The sequence below is a fragment of the Mauremys reevesii genome, linkage group 5 (genome assembly GCF_016161935.1).
Source record: "Mauremys reevesii isolate NIE-2019 linkage group 5, ASM1616193v1, whole genome shotgun sequence".
NCBI classification, from domain to species: Eukaryota; Metazoa; Chordata; order Testudines; family Geoemydidae; genus Mauremys; species Mauremys reevesii.
The window spans coordinates 80,641,717-80,664,601 of NC_052627.1; the positions used below are offsets into that span (position 1 = coordinate 80,641,717).

At 39.3% G+C, this 22,885-nt stretch overlaps 1 protein-coding gene across 5 annotated transcripts in view; it reads left to right on the top strand.

Annotated features, from left to right (window-relative positions):
* Window positions 1–20,973, top strand: part of FAM149A (family with sequence similarity 149 member A) — a 70,679-nt gene extending 49,706 nt beyond the window's left edge. For 4 of the 5 annotated variants that reach the window (XM_039542683.1, XM_039542686.1, XM_039542685.1 and 1 more), the window contains 13 exons: window positions 1,341–1,448; window positions 4,865–4,997; window positions 5,315–5,457; window positions 9,157–9,282; window positions 9,723–9,899; window positions 11,172–11,362; window positions 13,097–13,251; window positions 15,147–15,250; window positions 15,452–15,679; window positions 15,974–16,094; window positions 17,660–17,788; window positions 18,230–18,308; window positions 20,203–20,973. In XM_039542683.1, coding sequence (XP_039398617.1) covers window positions 1,341–1,448; window positions 4,865–4,997; window positions 5,315–5,457; window positions 9,157–9,282; window positions 9,723–9,899; window positions 11,172–11,362; window positions 13,097–13,251; window positions 15,147–15,250; window positions 15,452–15,679; window positions 15,974–16,094; window positions 17,660–17,788; window positions 18,230–18,308; window positions 20,203–20,276 — 1,768 coding nt within the window. In that variant the 3' untranslated portion in view covers window positions 20,277–20,973. The remainder of the gene's footprint in view (window positions 1–1,340; window positions 1,449–4,864; window positions 4,998–5,314; window positions 5,458–9,156; window positions 9,283–9,722; window positions 9,900–11,171; window positions 11,363–13,096; window positions 13,252–15,146; window positions 15,251–15,451; window positions 15,680–15,973; window positions 16,095–17,659; window positions 17,789–18,229; window positions 18,309–20,202) is intronic. The other variant, XM_039542684.1, reaches the window with a different exon arrangement.
* Window positions 20,974–22,885: the final 1,912 nt, after the last annotated feature.

The following is a 22,885-nucleotide window of genomic DNA, read 5'->3' on the forward strand; positions in this document are numbered from 1 at the left end:
ACTCTGAAAAGGCCCTATTCCACTTAGTAGCATATTTGTAACTTCTTTTCCTGCAGACTTTACAGGTGGTGAAACCAGCTGCAGGTTAATGATTGAACAACAACATTTATTTAACTAAGTACTGTGTGAACAATTACTGTTTTGTACTTTTGAAGTACCTCTGGTGCCGGGAGGGAATACTGCATGAGTGTTTTTCCTGTGGTTTCTGAACTGCAAAATACAGGGTAAAGAAATGTTTGAAGAATAAACATGTAGATTTCTGTACAGATTAATACCACTCTTAAAATAAGCCTTTAATTCCATTAAAAGTACACTCCGTTTTTTTTTCCTCAGGAAAGCTCTTGTAAATTGACTTACTATATCTTAAAATTGTTTGAGCAAACATTTTTGTTAATTAACACTTTTAAGGAGTTGGCCAAGGCGGAAATTCAAGTAATTGTTCTGAATTCATTGATCAGATACTTTTCAGCCAATGTTCCTGTCTAGTGGTGAGAGAGGCTTTATTCTGCAATCGTACAGTCGTCGGTCCAGATCCTGCAAATATATTGTTTGAGTCCATAAAAGCAGCAAAGAATCCTGTGGCACCTTATAGACTAACAGACGTTTTGCAGCATGAACTTTCGTGGGTGAATACCCACTTCTTTGGATGCAAGCCGAAGCATCCGAAGAAGTGGGTATTCACCCACGAAAGCTCATGCTGCAAAATGTCTGTTAGTCTATAAGGTGCCACAGGATTCTTTGCTGCTTCTACAGAACCAGACTAACACGGCTACCCCTCTGATACTTGAGTCCATAAAGAAAAACAGGTTGCAGGAAGATGAAAAATAATACTGTTTTTTTCCCTATAAATGGACTAAATGCAAAGCTAATTTATTTTCTTTTTTCGTTGCTACCTTGGCACCCAGTCCTCCAGTCCTTTAAACGAATAATCCCATTGACTCTGATGATTGTGTGCAAAAGGTTTGTAGGATCTCCTCTCCGATCCCTGATTATAGTACTAGTTCCTAGGCAGAAGCCTTCGTATTTGCCAGTTTGGGAGTAAATTCATTCTGTCTTACAGCGCTGTACTACCACTCTCACCATAAGTGCACATTCTCGAGTGTTGTACAGGAATCCAGAGTTCTCTTCTTTCACTTGTGACTGGAATTTACATTATCAATTCCAGTGTGAAAATCATTTGCTCTGGACCTCTTTTAAATCAGATCCGCTCTTGTCATTTGGCTATACAGTAGTCTGCTGTACCAGTAGTTAGTTTCTATCCTTTGTTTTTGATTGTGAGACATGAGTTATGATTATGTACAGACTGTAGAATAAATACTGTTTTCTTGTGGTGTTTTCAGGAAGGGGCTGTCCAAAGGATCTACAGATCATTGTTTCCCAGGGAAGAGTGGAGATCTTCCAGCAATTTTTATGAGAAATGTGCAGGATGCCATTGACAATTTTACCTGGTATGCATTAACTTCTGAAATAGTACTTATTAATAATAGAACATTGGGCTAAGTATGATAATATAATCCATTATAGCTAAATATTACAATGTATCTACAGCAAATCTGGATAATTAACAGGTTGCTTTATTATTTTGGAAAAAAAGTGGCTACATTTAATACTATGCTTTTACACAAATGTAGTGCAGTTTCTTTTCACTAAAGTACCTTCTCTAACATAGTTAAAATGAATGTCATCAATCATTTTTCAGTAAATTTTTCCTGCAGGAGTAATGGATCAAGAAACATCATCTCTTAATTCTAGTGATTATTTTCAGATTACCTCTTGGATTTCATTGGTCATTTCCAGGTCATTTTCATGGATAACAGGTGTTAAGTGAGGACTTCAGCTTTCCAAATAAACATTATGCCATGCAAGGGAAGCAGCAGTTTAACTAGCTGAGATAGCAAGTAAATTCACCTTTTTATTTATTAGTCTGCTTAACTCAAAGTTTGTCTTCTCTGCATTTCAGGCTGATCACATTTACCTATGGTCTGCATTTTCTCCAATGTACTTAATATTTTGTACAACTAAGATTCTTTGCATCTCAGAGTTTATTTTTCCTTTCCGCACCTCTGCCCCCACTTGCTGAGTAACATAATCCCACATTCTTTTTTTTTTAATAAAACTATTATTATTGTATCTCAAAGCATTTAATCTAGGAACAGAAACACACAGGCTCTGTACTGCATAAAATACAAATAACCCTAATTTACCCAAGTTCTCGTTAATCAGAGCTCCTGTAAATATCTCTGGGTTTGAACTATGCTCTTGGACTCCACAACCTCAGAGCAAAATGAACAGGCACCAGCCAGCATGGAGAGTCCAGGTTGAAACTTCAGAGTTCAGTGAAGAAAAAGCTAACTGTTTTTGTAGATCAGCTAACTTTAAAGAGGCCTCACTCCAGCTACCACTGCCTAGAAGTTGGCTGGTCTGCAAAGATGACTGCCTGGATCTTCACTGCATTCCAGTGTTGGAGGATCCAGAGTATAGCCATTTAAAAGTCTCCTGACAAACTAAAAACCCATAACTGAAAGTTTGCAATGGGCTCTGTGATGTTTCACTGCATATTCTTTATGAAAATATGCTTATGATATGAATGTGACATAACTGAGATATACTTTATGCAAGATGGGGTGTTCTAAGGTGTCATTGGAAAGGTTATGATTTACTGAATGTGATTATTCAATCTGTATGCCTGTATCATTTCTGTATCTGAAGTTAGGAATGTTTACTGTGTATCTGTATTTCAACTATGCTACTTTGAGTGACACCCTCTGCTAACACTTTAGGTATGACAATAGAAAAGCCAGACAGGGCTGATGACCCATCAACGAGGACAGTGGATTGTGAAAGGCTTGGCCTTCCTAGGAACAATCCATACTGCCACTGACTTATGGACACTATAACACTACAGAGTCAGCTGGTCTTGTCACCTGATACTAAACATTACCTGGGACTTCTTGTAACTTTCCATTGGAAGGGAAGGGGAGTCAATTTGGGAAACAAAGGATTCCTGCCTTATGTAAATCCTATTTAAGGGTGGGGAGAAAGGCAAACGAGACTCCTCCTCTTCATGGCCTATCTGCCCAAGAAGAAAGACTGCTAAAGCCACCTGAAGGGAAGGCAAGGGGGGAGTCCAGACTGATATGGAGTCCAGTCTGAAAAGGAAATATAACTGGAAATCTGAACCACAGAAACTTTGCAACCTGCCTAAAATAACATGTAGTGTGAGAATTTACATTTTGTAACGTTTCTTAAGTATATTGAACTTAGCTTATGTACTTTGTTTTATTTGGTCAGTAATCTGCTTTGTTCTGTCTGTTATCTCTTATATTCACTTAAAATTCACCTTTTGTAGTTAATAAACTTATTTCTTGCTTAATATAACCCAGTTTATGCAATTTCTATCTGGGGGGCGGGCAAGAAGTTGTGCATATCTCCCTCCACATTGAGGGAGGGGGCGAATTTCATAAAACCTTTGGGTTTGTACCCCTTAAAGGGAGTGGGCACCAGAGCGGCTCTCTGTCTCTCTATGCAGGTGGGTGTGGCCCTGCCTGTGTGCTTGCCTGGAAGAGGCTTGTGAGCCTAGCCCAGCAAGGCCAGGTAAAGGGGACTCAGGCTGGCAGAATAGACTGACTCTGGCACCGCAGCACATCGGGTGACACCTCAAAGGGCCCAAACCATCATAAGCCCACTCTCTGTATGAGTAAAATATAATACATAGCAGTAAATATAATAAAGCAATACTAATTGAAACTTTTATAATTTTAAACACTTTACTATAAGAAATAATGCAGTTTCTAATAGATCTTGAAAGATTTACTTGTCTATAACTTGTACAGTTTTGGCTGCACTGACTTTACTGTGAAGAAGGGGACACATTCTTTCAGCACCTTTCACATATTTAGGATGTATGCATGTACATGGGTGCATGTGTAAAGTAAATGCCTATACACATGTTCTGGGTGTCCTGGTAATAGTTAAAATGATAATCACCCAGCAGTGTAATATGGTAGAAAAGTTAACCTATCAGTAGGGCCCTACCAAATTCAAAAAACCATGAAATCTGGTCTCCCCCTGTGAAATCTGGTCTTGTGTGTGCTTTTACTCTATCCTGTGCAGATTTCACAGGGGGAGACCACAGTTTCTCAAATTGGGGGTCCTTATCCAAAAGGGAGTTGGGGTGTCACAGGGTTATTTTAGGGTGCTCACGGTATTTCCCCCCCTTAATTCTGTGTTGCCTTCGGAGCTGTGTGGCTGAAGAGCAGCAGCTGCTGACTGAGGGGCCAGCTCTACAGCAGCAGCGTGGAAGGAAAGGTGGCAATACCATACCATGCCATCCTTCCTTCTGCACTGCTGCGGGAGGCGGTTCTGCCTCCAGAGCTGGGCTCGTGGCTAGCAGCTATCGCTGTCCAGCTGCCCAGCTCTGAAGGCAGCGCTGCCACCAGCAGCAATGCAAAAGTAAGGGCAGCAGTACCACAAACCCGCCCCCCCAAACTCCTTTTTGGGTCAGGACCCCTAAAATTACACCACCATGAAATTTTAGATTTAAATAGCTGAAATCATGAAATTAGCAATTTTTAAATTCCTATGACTGTGAATTTGACCAAAATGGACTGTGAATTTGGTAGGGCCCTACCTATCAGCCTTTGGGTGATAGGTATGATTGCAGCATACACCCATCCCACTCAGCCTAAAAACCAGTACCCATCTCATCACTCTTACCTACAGATGGATTTCACAGCATGTTCTGAAAGTCACGTGTGTCACACACTGGCATACATCGCTACCGTATATATGGTATGAATATGTGCAATGTTACTTTTAGTATGTTTGTGTAAAATATATTTGATTATTTTGTTGCTTTCCACAGTGAAACTGTTTCGTCACTGTCTTCTAGCAGTCCTATAACACCAACAGACTTGAATAATTCTTGGTCTGGAATACAAAGCTATACTACTGGTTTGTCCACTGAAAGAAGCTCAATTTACTCTTGGAGGGATGATGTATGTCACAGAATTTTTTATTAATAGTACTTTTTATTTAATTTATTGATGAAAGATTAAACTGTTTTACAGAAAACTAAGTTTTTGAATCGTCATATAGCACATGACTTGTAATCGAAAAGTTACTTTTTTCCAGTGCAGGACAGCTGCTTTAGCAGTAAAGAAAACCAAATTAGTAACTAGGTCATTTGTTAACTCAACTGTATCTCCAGTGACTAATAATAATAATAATTATAATTAAAAATATTAAAAGGTTGTATATTTTATATGGTTATCATTTTAAATGTATTTCCTAAATATAGTCTTATAATTTGTAGGAATTTGACAACGCTAATACACAAAGAGTGCATCAGTCATTCTGGGATGTGGATGAAATGTTGTTTGAAGGAAAAGTGAGTTCTCAAACCCAGAGTCTGCAGACAGAATGTAAAGAGTGGACCAAACGGTCTCTTCATCTGAGGTAAGGGAATTGCTTACTAGAATTAGTTCTAAGCTATGAGAATTTTGTTTGATTAATTTATTTATTTTCTAGGTATCTTAATCTGAGCTGTTCTTATTGGCTTATATTTGTAGTATTAATTTCAGAATTGTGTTCAAATTCATCTGCAGGTCAGTGGTCAAACTGTGTGTTAGTCCTTCGCCATGCATGGGCTCTCAGCCCTCTACCTGCTCATGATATTCATCCTAAGTAATGCAATAATTGCAAAAGATTTTATATTAATGCAATATCATGAGAATAGTCGTGTGAAAATTAATATGAGAAAAGAAGAAACATATATCAGTAGTGACTTTTAATATTTACAGAATATATCTAATAGTGCAATTAATACTATATTTATAAAAACTAACCTCAGTGAAGACATACAGCAAAATCCTGACTGCCCTGAAGTCAATACAACGACACTGCCCTTTGAATGCTGTCTTTTTTAGGAGTAGTGAGGAAAAGAGTGTCCATAGGCTGCAGGAACAGTGTTTGGCCATGGTGATGTCACCATCCTGGGTCATGTAAACCAGTATGAACCAAAGTGAAATGTTAGCAAAGCAGTAAGTAGTTCTATAAATGGAGAAATATGTACTTAGTGAGAAAGTGTCCTTGGCTCTTTCATGGTGGTGCAAGGTGCCTGCGGAACACAGGGACTGCTCTTTCCTTCGATCCCTAGCACAGCAAACCACCCAACGAGGGCAGGGAAGAGAATTAGCCATGGGATGATACCCTGTTATGTGCTCAGAGGGTCACACAACATCATTAAAGTGGTACTGCTTTGTGTGCGCACATATGCACACTCTTATGGTCATAGGGTGGCTCCACCCATTCTAATGTGAGCCTATGTGTATCTGGACAACCTAGCCCTTAATCTTTAAAAGGATTTTAGTTTTAAGATTCCAGACAATCATAATTACAAAATGTCAATGAAAAAAGGTTTAGAATGTATTGTTAAGGTTGACAATAATAATAACTAATAAATACTACAACCCTTTATGTGATTCAGGATATGTTAAATACATAAACTTGAAGCAACATTTCCATAGTGTTATACAAAATCTTTCCTTTCTTTAAATGCTATAACAGTTCACAGGATATGCAGAAATCCAGCTGTTTTGTAGAAGTGTAGCTAATTCAATATATTCATTCTCAGCTGATTATATTTTTACAGTATTTTCAGTGGACTAGATTTCATATGAAAGTTGGGTACTTATGATTTCCTGGCTTAGCTCTGATAATGATGGTAAAAAGTAAATGGAACTTATTAATGAGCACCAGGAAATAGGTAGATTGAACCTGCCTACGGTACATGATTCAGGAGGGAAATATATTAACTTAATTTGAGCCAATTTAAAGATTATAGACTAGATAGTAGAGAGGCAAGCTGGATGAGGTAATATCTTTTATTGGATCAACTTTTGTTGGTGAGAGGGACAAGTTGGTTCAATAAAAGATATTACCTCACCCATTCTGTTTCTCTAATATTCTGGGACTGACATAGCTACAACACTGGGTAGACTAGATATAAAATTCTAGTGAGTGTCATTAACTATTTTGTTAAGTTATTTTGAAAAAAATATGGGTATAGTAGAAAAGTAAGCTTGATACTGTGGTTCTCATTTTCTTCTCTAGTCTGGGTTGTTTCTGTATGCTCCATTTCTTTTCCAGTCACCTGCCAAACCCTCTTGTTAAGGATTGCAACTGTTTGTCAGGACTGGGGATGGAGGTTGGAAGCAGTTGTTCTGAGTGACTGCCTCCCTTGGGAACTTGGCAGATTTCTGCTTGGAAATTTGTACAAGTTAATGAGTGAACCAACATTAACTTTGCCTCTGCAACCTAATACCCTGTCAAATGCGGAATAGTGCCACAGCTCTAGCACTATAGCAACATGATTTCTGAAGGAGCCATCCTACTAGGGGAGGTGATAGCAAGAGAGCCACACAGCACTGTCGTTTTAGATACTTGAGAGTCCATTGCATTGGCCCTTCAGTTCTCTGTGGACTTTGGGCTTCCAAGTTCATATCCCCTTGTCTTTGTCACTTGAGTGGAACATTCTTACAAACTCTTGCAAATTCTGTCATGTAGATTTTTCAGAGCTATATCTCCCCTCCACACACACAGATCATTTTAAAATCAGGTTTGGATGTTTTTCTCAAATATCTGCTCTAGGAATTATTTTGTGGAAGTTCTATGGCCTGTGTAATACAGGAGGTCAGACTATTTGATCACAGTGGTCTCTTCTGGCCTCGGAATCTATGAATTACTGGAAAGGTTTGGAAAAATTCTAGTGATATAGAAAAAGCCTGTCTGACATGAATGTCAGCTTTAGAAGAAAAATTTACAGGTACGAGAAGTTATGTGAACATTCCAATGCTGAATTACAGGTGCTAAGCAAGATTATTTTAAGTAATTTTGTACCACCTGATATTGAAAAATGCATGGTGTGCCATGTACAAAAATAATTAACTCTGAGGTTTAAAAAAAACCCTTAGTCCTTAGTTAGGGCTAGATTGTGAACACCTTTACTCACATTGTTGAGCAATTACAGGAGTTTCCCCATTGACTCTAGTGGTACTGCTGCTGTGAGTAATTGTTCCCCAGTGTGAGTAAGAGGTTCACAATCAGTCCTTCCATTTTCTGTAAAATAGGTAAGTCATACTGGTCTCCATATGAACAGGTAAACATATTTAGTAGCTAAGACTGGGTCTGAACATTGCCATTGATTTCAATAGGCACGGGATCAAACCTATTAAAAGAAAATGCCTTTCCTTACTGAGTCAGTTTATAAAGTAGAAAATTTTTAATGATTAATGAGTTAGTGACTAATGAACATGACTCAGAACATTCAGTGAAAAAGTAGAAGTTTCTCAAGGAAAAGTTTCCAAGTATTTGAAAGAACCTGAGAATCTCAGATTGAAATATACAAGTTCCTGCTTATTACCTGTAGACTCCCCTCAAGAGCCCTTGCAAATGTTCAGTGGAAAGCAATGCAATAAGTAATGAGCATTAATCAGATAATGATCTGAAATTTTCTATTTCACAAAGTGATTGTGTATATATTAAAAGAAAAATAAACTTTTTCCCCCAATTGCAACCTACACATTGAAGCCTTATCTGGTCTCAATTTCAATATCGTACATTAGCAGCCACCTTTATAAATATTTTGGGTCAGAACCTTTGTCCCCATGGAGGTCACTTTTGTGTTACTAGAGTTGTGCAGAGTGATCTTAAAGTAACCCTATTGGAATTGTGTTCTCCATCTATTTTAAAAAATTCTCTTTCTATGTCGTCTGATGGACTATTGATATGAGAGAGAGTTTTATGTTCTGTATGCAAATCAACTTTTATAACATAGTTCATTTAGCTAGTGTGGGTGTTATTTGTTGTCCTTTCATTAAATGCCTGGCTATTTTTAAAGCTTACAGGCCAGATCCTCAACTGGTTTAAATTAGCATAGCTCTACTGGTATCAGTGCAGCTACACCACTTTACATTATCTGAGGATCTGGCCCCTTATATCCATTAATTACTCAGAATAAATGTATGGGAGCTATTATTAAATTATTTCTACCTGTTTGTTTGTTTGTATTGCAGGTGTCTGTGTTTTTCACATTGTTGCACATCCTGTTATTCAGATTTGATTACGTGTAACTACCTCACATTTTATATTTTGCAGGATTTTAGGAAAACAGCTCCTTTTTCCTAGAGATGAAGGCTTTCAGCATTTTCAGAACCAAACGACTTGCTCGGTGTACACCAAATCTTTACTTGGCCTCTGTGAAAGCACTAGCAACACAAAAGAGTATGTTAACATTTTCATATATGTTACTTTTTAAGCATTTCTATTGACATTACATTTTTTTCATATATTTCTAATATTTACAGCAACTAAACTGTAACTACATTAACATGAAAAACCTCAGTCACAAATACATAAACATTACCTCTTATAGATGATCAAATAAGTGAAAAGTTTGTATGCTATATCAAAGAGTTTCCTTGATTGTGCAGTAATTGTACTGTGGGCTTTTAAGACCTTATTAGGCTATCATTTCAGTATATTGTCTTTGTGTAATGGAAATAAAATTTACTTAGTAAAAGCACTTCACTTTGATCTATCATATCTTTTCATAAATGTATACGCATATTATTTTAATAACCTTAAAACACCTCAGTATAATGCAGAAGCTGCCTATTTACACTTCTTTCCATGTATATTTAATTCTAATTCTTTTGTTTCAGGCTGTGCATTTCGGGATCTAAACTAGTTCCAGTAGCATCCCCAGTACACAAATCATTAGACTGTGGTTCCCCAAGGATTTCTGTTTCTGGCTCATCTGAGTATTCATTCCTGGAAGAAGAAATCTATGAGGTCGATGGAAAAATTGAAGAATATCTTGCTTTTGACAACAAGGAGCTGTAAATAAATTATATATTTTTTGAAGAATATAATGAGAAACTATCATGAAATTGCTTAAAACCTGTGCTTTGCTTTTCTCTAAACCTACTTCCAATTAATTTAGAAAATTCTTTAGTCCTCACTCTCAGCTGTGGTTCAGAAGTATACCGTGTAGCTCAAAAAGGGGAGATGCAAAAGTGATTTTAAGCCCCCTTTCTGTTCCTCCCAACCCTGGGCTACCTATGTGTCCCCCAGAATAAGTTAAAGCAGCCTGAAGATGGTTGTGAGAGTGCAGGGAAACCACATCCCCAGCGCTGGCTGTAAGGTTGGGAAGTTATGGTAAAGGGACCATTGTGCCTTCTCCACAAGAGAGGATCCCCTGTTCCTGAACTAGTTTGATCCTTCTGGGGCCAGCTACACCATTTTTAGCGTCACTTTCCACCAGCACATCTAGAATGCAGCCAAGGATGGGACCTTTCTGAATTGAGATTATAGAGATTGTTTTTAATATATTTTTTTTCATTTTCTTAAATTGTAATATGATATAATGTTAGAACAAGCATAGAATAAAATTTAGTTGCAGAAAGTTCTTTTCATACTAAGTGTATCATGAGGCAGTGAGTAAGGGTTCTGTGATGCACCTGTTCCCCAGTCCAGGCAGGAAGAGAGAGAAATAAAGAGGGGTGAAAATGTCCATATAATAATATAATGGAAGGGTGGGTGTGGCACATGAGGTTACATGGTCCCCTGCTTCTGCAAAGCTGCAGAAATCCCTCCAAGTCACTCCACATGGTCATGGCAAATGTGTCTGGATGAAAAGGATGTAGAGCTAAGAATCTGCTCTACACAATATTCTCCCCTTCAAAATTGGTGGAATGGTATTTTCCTTAGGTGGTGGTGAGGTAAGGGGGTGTGGGATTCTAGCCCCAAATGCCCAAGTCCATCAGTTTTGTCTCATTCCTGCTATACAATCTATGTGTATGGCTGCTATATCAAGAGTCTCAAAAATTACTTGCTATAATGCCCCAGTTTAATTTTTCATGTTGCTACCACCGCCATTCAATCAGCAAGAGGCAACAAAGCAAAGTAAAACCAATTCATAATTTCAGTTTGGAGCAGTTCTGTTTTCTTCCGACAGTACTTGGATCATGTATAATATGAAACTTGATCTTTTAAATATAAATCTATTTTATGCTTTTCTGGACCCATAAGAAAGTATGTTAGATTCACTGTTTTTGTTAACAAAAACATGTAGAACTTGTTAATAAAGCTGAATTTACTTCAATCATTAGTGATGATGAGACTTTGGAACAAAAGAAAGCCCAGCTTGCTCGAAAGAGGAATAAACGTGGCATTCCTCCTGTTTCTCCCAATGCCTGTATCAAAGATGCAGTGGCTGCTGAAGTGTTTGATGGTGTCTGGAGCAATATAGTTGAAATATTGGAGGAGCTGATTAGAAAAAACTGGGAAACTGCTATCACAGGTACGCAGAGTTTTTGTAGATGGCATTTATAGAATTGAACTTGGAACAGTAATTTAGTGTTAATTAAATATGGCTTAGCAAACATCTTTATTCTTCTTAAATATCACTGTGTGTTTACATGGCACTTTAAAAATGCATGCACATGCTCCCAATGAAAACATTCTTACTGACTTCAGTGGGCTTTGGATCAGGCCCATAAAGAGAGGAGGTCTCTCACAAGAAGTGCTTCAGTGCAAGTAGGCACAAAGAGATCCTTGGTGCAATATGTAACATGATGCCCCTCGGAAGCTCTTCAGCAGTAGAGATTGAATCTGAGGCCTGGGTATCTAAAAGCTCCTTCTAGTGTTTAAGCTAAAAGACCCGAGTTTGTTAGCAAAATCACAGTATAGACTCATCAAACTCTGTGTGGTCCAGCCACTAGAGGGAGAGAGAGAGCCACACTGACTGTGGGTCATGCAGCGATTAACACAGGATGAAAGAACATAGTTCACTGTGATTAAATTTAATTCTTCCTGGTGTTTTTAACAGACTGTTGCTCAGAAAAGCAGAAGGTAAAGAACTAACTCTTGGTGAAATTTTGTGCTTTGGCATGTGCATGGGGTTGCCTTTAGAAGCTAATGGGATCTGCATTGTTTCTTAAAATGTGTATTAACAGAAGAAACAATGCCAGAAAAACATACATAAAATCAATCTTAAATAAAAAGGAAAATATATAAATGGAAACTAGTAAAATAATCAACTTCAAATTCATTTTAAAACTATGGCTGGTCTACACTTAAATATTCACAGCCCTGAGTGGTGTAGCTATGCAACCTAACCACCGGCATAGACACAGCTAGGTTGGCAGAAGAATGCTTCTATTGACCTAGTTACTATTTCAGGAGGAACATCACCTCCCTAAGCAATGTAGAAACCCATTCCATTGCTCTAAGCTGTGTCTACACTATGGAGTTATGCTGGCATAGCTACAGTGCTGTAGTGCCACTATAGCCCCTGTAGTGTAGACATGATCTAAGCAGAAGTTAAATATTTGCAGTATTCTATGCTGATAGAACTGAGTGTTGCATGTGTTATTGCCAGACTACACAAGAATTGTTCAGGCCTCAAGTGAATTGTTTAGCTCAATATTATGAATTAAAGAGGAGGAGATTTAGGTTTGCTACGTTTTCCTCTAAGAAGGACATCCACTTGTGGAGAATAGGATGCCAAGCAAAGAATGTGGGCTAGGACCGTTGAGAAATTTAAGGGTATGATAGAAATAATGGCTTATACTCACTGGAAAGGTAGCAATGCAGCTTTTGGCAGGCAGGAATGGACTAAGAGGATGTTTGGTTGCTTCTGTTCATACGTTTTTCTGTTTCTAACACACCTTACATGAGAATGTTTCAATAATGTTCCAGTTGTTTTACCAGTGTTTTCTAAAAAATAAAAACAAATTACATTTCTTCCACATACATGGCCCAACTGATTTATCATTGACAGAGAAAATAGTCATTTTGAAAATGTTTTTAGAAATAAATGCCTTTAATCTGACAACTAGTTTATTTTTAAATGTCATAAAGACTTAAACTAAAATGATTTAAGACAAAATGTCATAACATTTATAATAAATGTTGAATACTGTTTATCTAGCAGATATGTCAAATCTGAGTCACTGATATTTTCCTACTATCAGTTTGTATAACTGCAGAAAATTTTGTTTCTTAATCACTTGTATATTCTACACTGGTGCAGAGAATGATAAGCAGGTGGAGAAATTGAAAGCTATTACAAGTAAATTGCCACATCTACTAGTCTCCCGTATTACAGCAGATACAGCAAGCGTCCCCCCATCAAGAGGCTCTGAGGCACGAAGCACATCTTTTGGTTCGCATTTTGTTCCATCTCAGGTAAAATATTGTTCCACAAAACAGAATTCTATTTTCAATTGGCCTAGGCCTTTTCTAACTTAAATCAGAAAACTTTCCATTTTATTGATTATGCATATTTAAGGTATTTAGTTTGACTTTCCACCTTTGAGTCTGGTTTTTAAAAAAACACAAGTCTACATCATTGTTATAACCACTTTTTATTTGGACCCCAATTAGAGCCCAAAGACCCCAATTAGAACTGAGACCTTATTGTGTTAGGTGCTATAAAAACAGATCACAATATTCCCTATTCTTTCCCAGAAAATCATACCCTTTATATTGAGAGACAACCCTTCCCTTTCAGTAGAACCATGAAAGAACTCTTCCTTGCAAGGTGCATGTGAAGTTCCAGCCTAACTCCCCTCGTTCAAAACCCCTAACATCAGATTGTCTTAGTTGGTCCTCTTCTCTCTCCGCTTCCCACTGCATTATGGGTTGGTGGACAAAGAGACTTGTTCAGTGTCTGCCTCAGTGTTGGAACTTGGGAATCTTGGGTTCTGTTTGAGTTTCTGGAGGTGAGTATGCTCTAGCAGTTACATACGCTTCTGCCTCTTTCCTCTGGCTTGTCCCTTTCTGACTCTGTCCCCTATGCTTCTGTTTCCCATAGCCTGTCCCTATTCCATCCATCATGTCCCTGCCCCTGCATTCAAGCAGCTTTCTTATTCTCCTCCATGCTTCCTAGGCATCCACAGGGGGAGCTTTGAGAACATAGGAGAGACAGCTTCTCTGCTCTTAGGGCTTGTCTACACTTAATGGGGGGATCAGTGAATGGTGATCGATGCATCAGTGGTCGATTTAGCGGATCTTAGACCCGCTAAATTGACTGCAGATCACTCCTCTGTTGACTCCTGTACTCCACCGGATTGAGAAGAGTAGGGGGAGTTGACAGGAGAGCATCTCCCATCGACATCGCGTAATGTCGACCCTGCAATAAGTAGATCTAAGTTACGTCAATTTGAGTTACGCTATTCACGTATTTCCCCTGTAGTGTAGTTCCAGTGCTTGGTACTGTAGTGGCCCAGCAGCCAGGAGTAAATTGCAACCAAAAAAAAGTCCTGTTCAGCCCCTGCAGCCTTGAGCTTGAGTATGCCCAGTGAAAATGGAATATTTTGAGAATTTGGCTGCCATCCTCTAACAAACATTTACTGAAGCAAATGCAGACAGCAATGGTCAGAGGTTTATAATGTAGCCAAATTTAGATGGATTTTCATGGGGGCATTTCAAGTCACCTTTCTGTCCCCACAGCAACTCCTCTGCTCAATTTTTGAGTCCTTACTCCAAAGCATGGTAGAGCTTCTCTGTAAAGTGGTTGTAAGAATTTTTTAATATTAACAAAACATTTTTCACTAACCTCATTCTCAGAAATGGCTGAACCATTTTATCTGAAACTTTTCAGAAAGTAACCAAATAAATTATATATAATAGCCTGAAGTGGACACATAATAAAAAAAAAATTAGCCTGAAGAAAAAACTTTAGGCAAAGTTATAGGGCCCTGTTTTCAATTACGTACAATAGAATGGAAAAGCAACCTTAATTATAGTCATTGCTGCCAACTGTGCCTATAGTAGAAATAAATAGTGGGGTACATATTACTTATGTTTACAGTGATAATACTAAATAATTATTTCTTGTAATATTCATTGTTAGTCTTAGTTTTCAAGCTTTGTTTTGTGGAGTATTGACCCTTATTTGTTTGCATTTTATCTTATATATGGGAGAAATGTTCCATTGTGATCTGAAGTGGGATTTCTCTTGCATAGTTTTTAAGCATATTTTGACCTAACTATGTGGGTTTTGGGGTTTTTGAAGCCTTGCTTTGAAGAAGGTAATGAGACTGAAAGGTTAAATGCATTTATTTTTTTGCTCTCTTTAGGTTCACCGTTTCTCCAGCAATTTTTATAGTGATTTGAATGGCGTCATGACAATTCAAGCTAAACCACTCCAACAGAGGCATGCAAGCTTGGCAGACAAGATACAGTAAATATTGATATGAAAATAGTATATTTTTTATGATGTACTTTGTCATTTTGGCCATATAAAATATGCTTTGGGATTTCAAAAATGTAATTAAAAATGCAGACACCTTTCTGTCAATAATAGATATGACTGAGTTTTAATTTGTATAAGTAACAATTATAGTCTTCTAAAAAGTGTGTGTTTGTTTTGTTTTCTCTCTAGGAATGAACAAGAAGACAAACAACATAGCATAGGCTCCAGTGTTCTCAACTCAGTGCGGAATCGGCGGGGGCGAATTACTGATAACAGTATTCTCTCATCATCTCGGATACTGCTGGCATCTTCTAGGAAAATGCCAACCCATCGTAGGCTACCATCTCTCACTTCAGACCCACTATGTTCAAAGACTCCTAATGTGTACAGCGATGAAGTCCTTAGGGGAACTAAACTGTGAGTTTTTAGTTTCACTTTCTTCTTCCTTGAGGTCAAGACCTTGTTGAACTTGAACAAGAGCATTCATTGTTACAGGGCTTAGTGAAGAACTGTAAAAGATTTGGGAACTAGCCCTGAGATTTCTGAAAGATTCCACACTTCATACAGAAAAATGAAGCAGAATAAAGCATTGTTCTGAGAGCTGCCGCTGCATTAAGTGTTCTGCTATTTACAGTAACTTAAATGTATTAAGAAATGTTGTCCCCAGTGTATCAGATGGAATATGAAATCTGTTTAATTTGAATCCTACAGGTATACTGGCTTAGATCGCTTGTCCTCTCCTATTGTACATACAGCCCGGAACAAGTTACCACCAATAAACACAGAGACTGTTGAACAGTATCTTTCAGTACCTGGATCACGGCAAGGCTTTGTAAGATGTGTACTTGTTAATATTGTTAAAGAACATCAGTAACTTGAACAAGACAAACAGACAAAAAAATTCCCCAAACCCACTTTGTATCACTATTTGAAATTAGTACTTTGGGAGAATTGCATTCAATCATATTTTATTGTGATACAGGGCCTTAACATATGTGAGAGTTTATAGTTACATTTGAAGGGACGTTGCAAGGTATTTTAGGCCCCAAATGTAGGTCATTTTAAAGACATTTTTCTAAAATAATTTTTTCTTGAATTTTTAAAGAGCAGATATAAATTAATTTTGTATTTGTGTTTTAGATTTATATATTGTCTTGCAGTGTTTTGTTACATTGTGCTAGTGTGTGAGAAGTAGAAGTAGAAAATGAAATTGACTAAAAGTGAATATAAATAAGTGTCCAAGAAGCATGAAGTACAAGAAAAGAGAAAAATGATGGAAGTAAACTAGAATTTTGAAATTATTTCAGTTTGAATAATATACTTCCCAATATTTTTAAAATTATAAATATGGACATACATGAAGAAACCCATAACCTTTATGGCTTTGTATGTTCTTATGGTCCTTTATGAGAGGAAGGATGGTGTAGCAGTTGGGGCACTATCCTAGGACTTAGAAGACCCTGGTTCAAGTCCCTACTCTGGCAAAGACTTCCTGTGTGACTGTGAGCATGTCACTTAGCGTCACTGTGCCTCACTTCCCCATCTCTAAAATGGAAATAATAGCACTGCTGTATCTCACAGGAGTGTTGTGAGGATAGATATGTTAAAGATTGTGAGGTAGCAGCACCTAGCACTTCGCATCCTGTCGCCTAGTGGAAATTGCAACCCTAAATTAGGTGCCCAGATTCCCTATACAATGCCTGGAGAGAGTTAGATGCCTAAAAAGGGATTCACAGAAGTCAGTGAACTGAGCAGGCGCTGTGTAACCTAGCCAGTAGAAATGTTGAGGAGAGGGGTGAGGTCTAAGCTCTGCCCCTCAAAGGATGTTAGGTGCCTAACTTGGTGCTGGGAGGGAGGTGCTTTCCTCTGCTCAGGATTCCTTGCAGTAACCTCTTTCCTGGAAATAGGCATCATCGCCAAGTCAGTCCTTTCTCATGAAAAGTGGTGGTGGTGTTCCTGCACCCCCACTCCTTCTACTAAAAACCTAGTAGTTAGAGGACTCACCTGGGAGGTGAGAGACCCTCCTAGCCATCTTTTATCATAGGTACAGTGGGGTCTAGCATAACCCTCTCAAATTATGTAGAACATGAGACATAGACAAATGCTATTAACACAGCTATAATTCTTAGTCTTAAATAAAACCTCTTGCAATTACACTTACCCCTCTCCTACCCTCTCTATAAAACATGTTACCTTAATTTGTAGACACTTGAAATCCAATTGAAAATCCCAACCTAGTAATTTTAAAAACTCTTAACTGAGCCTTTTACTTAGTGGAGAATTAGCTCTTTGCTTTTTTCTTCTCTTTTAATTAAAGCAAAGGTCAAAAGGATTCTTATTTTAGCTATGCCAATATTTGCATTTATTTCAATGCTCAATTTTCTTTTTCTCTTTCAGCATAGAGGGCGATATCCTCATAGTAGAGTGTCAAGCGCAGTACCTGACAGTGCAGAGCGACGACCATTTAGAGAACGAACTGTCCTCATTGATCAGTTTTCAAGACCCAACACAACTCACACATTCAGGGTGGGTTTTTGTGTGATTAGAGATGTTGGGCCAGACATCTGTGGAAGGCTGGGGCAGAAAGAGATGCAGGACACCTGCCTCCCCGCCGCTGCCACCACCACTTTTGTATGACTGCAAAACAGCCTCCCACAGTAGCAGACTTTATGATCTCAGAGAGCGGGATGTCTAAAAGAGGGTGGGACCACGTTCCTGCACTGGTCTGAAGAGTGGGGTTAGTGTGCTGGGAAGAGAGATCTGCTGTATCCTAATGAATGAAGCAAATTGCACCGCCTCCATATGCAAGAAAGATGCCTGTGGAGGCACAATTTCTCTTATACTCCTTCTAGAGCAGTGCAACTCCACCACTGACCTCTGTGCTGGGCTGTGGTGCGAAAGTCACAACCAAATCCTTAATCTGTGAGAGAGCCATAATGAACAAAAATATTTTCTCCCTTTTTACAGTCAGACACCCCTCATAAAAGGTCATTGACACCTATGGATTTTGCAAACAATACATGGACAGGTCAAGGCTTTTTAACAGGTAAGCAAAACCAAAAGATTAATTTTAAAAAAGCTGTACAGCACAGAACTGCTGGTGAGGGGGAAATTGGGGGAACCTGGTGTGGGGGAGCACACAGAGCCTCTGACATGGGGGGGAAGAGGAGAAAGGAAGGCATGGAAGAAGTGGGAATGGTGGGGATAATGGGGACGCTGGTATGGGTGGAGAGGGAAATAGGCACACAGAGCCCCTGGCAGGGAGAAGATTGGTGGAGTTCCTGAAATAGAGGGGAATGGGCGGGCAGCAAGCAGGGAGCTTTTGTGGGGTTGAGATGGGGGGCGTGGAGGAATGCATGGAGCCTCTGGTGTGTATAATAAGCTCGGCCTACAAAAGCAATGAAGTGTGCAACCCCTTCATTGTAGGTGCCATATAAATGGCAACAGTGGCAGTGTTTGTTTATAAAACTTTTCAGACACTCATAGATGTGTATTGCACATGACATTCCACACTAGATTATAAAATGTCTAAACATACTCCATATAATTATGCTTTTTCATTGGCTGAGATTGAAAAAACTTTACACCCAACTTGATGGCATTTCTCTGTTTGTCTGTCTATGTAATTCGAAAACTTTTGAACACTGAATCTAATGAATTCCAAAATATCAGGGTTCCTTTTAAGCATCAGTGGCCAGAACCCTATTGTTTTTTGGGGGGAAATCAGAACACTGCAAGGGAGGAAGTGTGGGCACTGCCATCTGTCTAGCACAGACACAGCTTCAAGCACCTCTGCAGTTGTCTGTGGATCAAACATCTGGTTGATGGCACCCATTGGTACCTTCCTGCATCACAGTACTCCTGCTCATCCTCCCAAGAGAGTTTGACACATGATTGATGTGGGGAATGTGGGTGTTCACACAGAGCCCCTGCCACTCAGGGGGACCCTGGTATAGGGCAAGAGAGGGAATGGGTGGCAATTGGTATGGGTGGCATGGGGGAAAAGGTGAAAGATTTGCAAGCAGAGTCCCTGCCAAGGGGGATGGGGAGAGTGGGGGAAACCTGGTGGTGGGGGGGATATTTGGGAGCCCCTTGCATGGGGGGAAGGAGGGAGACAGACCCTTTGGCATAGGGAGATGGGGGGAGGAGTGCATGGGATGAAGTGGGAATAGGGAGGCACAGAGCCACTGGCATTAGCGGGTAGAAAGGGTTGGCCCTTACATGGGAGGAAGGGGAAATTGGGGGCACACAGAACCCCTGGCAGTGAGGAGATTGGGGGGTAGTTGCAGGGAGTCCCTGAAAAAGAGGGGGATGATATGGTGACACACAAGAAGCTGGACGTGGGAGGAAATGGAGGGATGCAAGGAGCCCCTGATGTGTGTGATAAGCTTGGCTTACATGAGCTACAAAGTGTACAAGTCCCTCATTCATTATTAGTGTATTGAACTTAATCAAGTAATTTTAACGTGAAAAAGAAAATGGAATTTTTTTGTTTATAATGTTCTTTAAATCAAATCTTAAATTAAATCATTGTTGGATTTCAGCTAAGGTCTTTCCTTTGCTGTACCAGCAAAGCAAGCAGGTACTGGATGTGGAATTCACTATTCATATGGGGCTCTCTAACTTCTGGGATAAAGCAGTACTTTTTATGTTAGTTTCCATTCAGCTAATGAAAGTCTGCCATTCCATACATTGTGTGTCCATTCTCATTTCTGAGAATTGTAGGTTTTCCTGAGTTTTGGATAATCCTTTAGTTAAAGCATTGTGCAGAGAAACTAATACAAACCAAAAGAACTACTTGAATAAAAAATGGTGACGTGTGAAAATACAATCAGCTAGTAAATGTTCTTCTAAAGGAGGCCTATAGAAGCAACCCAAATACAGGGTTGGTGTGACTTTTGGTTATAGTACACTTACCAAATAATGTTTTGTATTTTCAGGCTCACAACATTACTCCAAATCCTTTCAAAGAAATCCATCCACTTCCAGGAAGAGATTTCAAGTAGCTTCTTAATACAACTTGGAAAGAGACAGAAAATCCATGGCACTAAATGGAGTACTATACTTCTTGGCCTACTAGCTATCGTCACAAAGAATAAAGAAAGAGTATTGCAGCATACTGTATGCTGCTTCGTCTTCCAGTCCTGGGCATATGTGTATGGCCTTGTTCAAAAGTAGCATCAGCAGAGACTGGATCAAAATGAAAGAAAAAGAAAATAAAACCAATGGTTTAAATCTGGACTGTAGGGATTTGGTGTCTTTCCAGGGTAAAGATGAGGCCACTGTCTCTTTCACACACATACACTGACTTAGTCCTTCATTTGGGAAGCAACTTCATAGTTCTGCTTCTCTGTTGGCAGAAGCAAGTAACAACCTGCTTAAATCCCTGTAGCTGTATTCCCCTTCCCCTCTCCAGTGTTACAGGCATTTTGGATTGTCCCTGCACTGATTATGTACAAAGTTAACGTCTTTTTAAATAAGAGTTTGTACTACCCTGTGTTTATCCCTATTATGCCCTTTCTCTTTTTTAGTGTCAGACTTTTCCTGTTGCTCTTTGTAAAAATTGCCTTTCCCTAGCCTTTCTTCCTTGTTTAATTTATCTTCATCTGAACAGTGATTAGAGAACTGTATTTCATTCATTTTTAGTAATTAATCTGTTCAGTATGTTAAGTGTTCTGTAGCTCAAATGGAATTGTTCTCAGGAAACAACAGTTGTCTTGTCAGGCTGAATTATTCCATACATTCTCAAGATTTGAACCTGCTCGCTGACCTGTGAATAAGACAGTTCTCACTTACCAAACCAGTTATTATTGAAGTTTTTTAATGTCACATACTAATGTGAAACCTAATAAAAAATCCTGTATCTAATCCTTCAGCAGATTTATTTTAACATTAAAATATTTACTTAATGAATAGAGGCAGCATTTCATACTCCTTGCATCTGTTTAGACCATACAAAAAAGTAACTTAAAATTTTTTGTTATTTATTATGTGTAGTGCAGTAGTGCCTAGAGTGCACTGGCAGGCTCAGGGCTCCAGTGTGTCAGCCCTGTACATACATACAATAGGTGACAATACCTGCCCCAGAGAGTCTACAGTCTAAATAGACAAGACAGACTAAAAGTTGTAGGGGAAATGGGCACAGAGAAATGTAGTGACTTTCCCAAATCACCCAGCAGGTCAGTAACAGAGGTGAGAATAGAATCCAGGTCTCCTGAGTCCCAGTCCTGTCCCCTGTTCATGGAACAACACTACTTCTTATCAGCCGTCACTGCTCAGGAAATTGTCATGCAGCACTGTGGGCTCTTTGCTTGGCACAGTTTCCAGCAGCCAATCTGATTGCTTGTAGAAGAGGTAGGGGACGCTGATGGGGAGTGCTCTGAGGTGTGGTTAGCACCCGTGGTTTGGCAATAAGTGGTCTTCAGCTGCTTAACTGGCTCCCGGTATTGATCACATGCTGGTGGTTCCCCAACGCTCCCAGGTTTTCCAAGATACTTTTGTACCCATGATCATTTCTTGTGCTCTGGTGAAGTCAGATGTCTTGCTCTCCTTCCACTGCAATTTTACCAGAATCTGGCTGTGTTCCTCTGGTCAGCTAGCAGTGTGCTTGATGTAGGGTTTCTTCTTAGTGACGGACATAGCTAACACACAGTAGGTTAACTGTGTTTACAGTTGAGCAGTCTGTGTGGAAAGGATGGTTAAACACAGAGAGTTGTGTTTGAACCAGGAGAGTGCTTCCGGTTCCTGGGAATCAAGTGTTAAGTTTGGGGTAGAAGGGTTGGGGGACACAAGCCTAGGGGATTGTGAGATAGTGCTGACGGACTCTCTGGATGTGAGCTTGGCGACCCAGGCATCAGCTGTGTCCACACTGTAAAATGACTCGCTTTTACCCATGCCACAGTAGGACTCTGGCTTGGATCCATATGCCTGGGTGAGGCTACAGGCCTGAGAGGTTTCTGGCACAGGTCATAAGGCTTTGTGTGTGGACAATGGAGTTTCGGCTTAAACCTGAGTCTGAGCCTGGGATCACTATGTCGTGTATGGATCACTAAAGTGTCTGGGATGAGAAATAACAGGGAATGGGCCAGGGAACTGGTGAAAAGCCAGTATGGAAGGAATTAGGTGGCTGATGGAAAAAGAACAGTGGAGAGGAAGCTGAGTTGGTATGTATTTTTTGACAGCAAAAGCAAAATTTGTTCAACAAAATGGCAATCTTACTGACACAGCATGAACACCACTGGTTGGCTGAAGCAACACTAGTCACAGCTGTAGAGGGTGAACTGTCTGGGGGGGCAAAACTTCTCCTGAGACAGAGACTATACATGATTTAGGGAAACAATACTATGCTAACAGAACTAGTGCTGTTTTATTAAACCACTTCTGAAACTGGGTGGAAAGTAGAATGGGTAGGAGTCTTTCAAAAATTTGACCCCCCAAAAAATAAAAAATTGAGCAAGTCTAGCTGAGGGTAGAGTCTATAGTACAATCTGTTACAATTAAAAGAGTGTCTACACTTATAGTGCCTTTTAAAGTAGCAAGTTTTACGGGAAAATAACCTTTTTAATGAGCATTTCTAAGTATTAAAATATTCTAAGGCAAATATGTGATGATATTTAACTCATA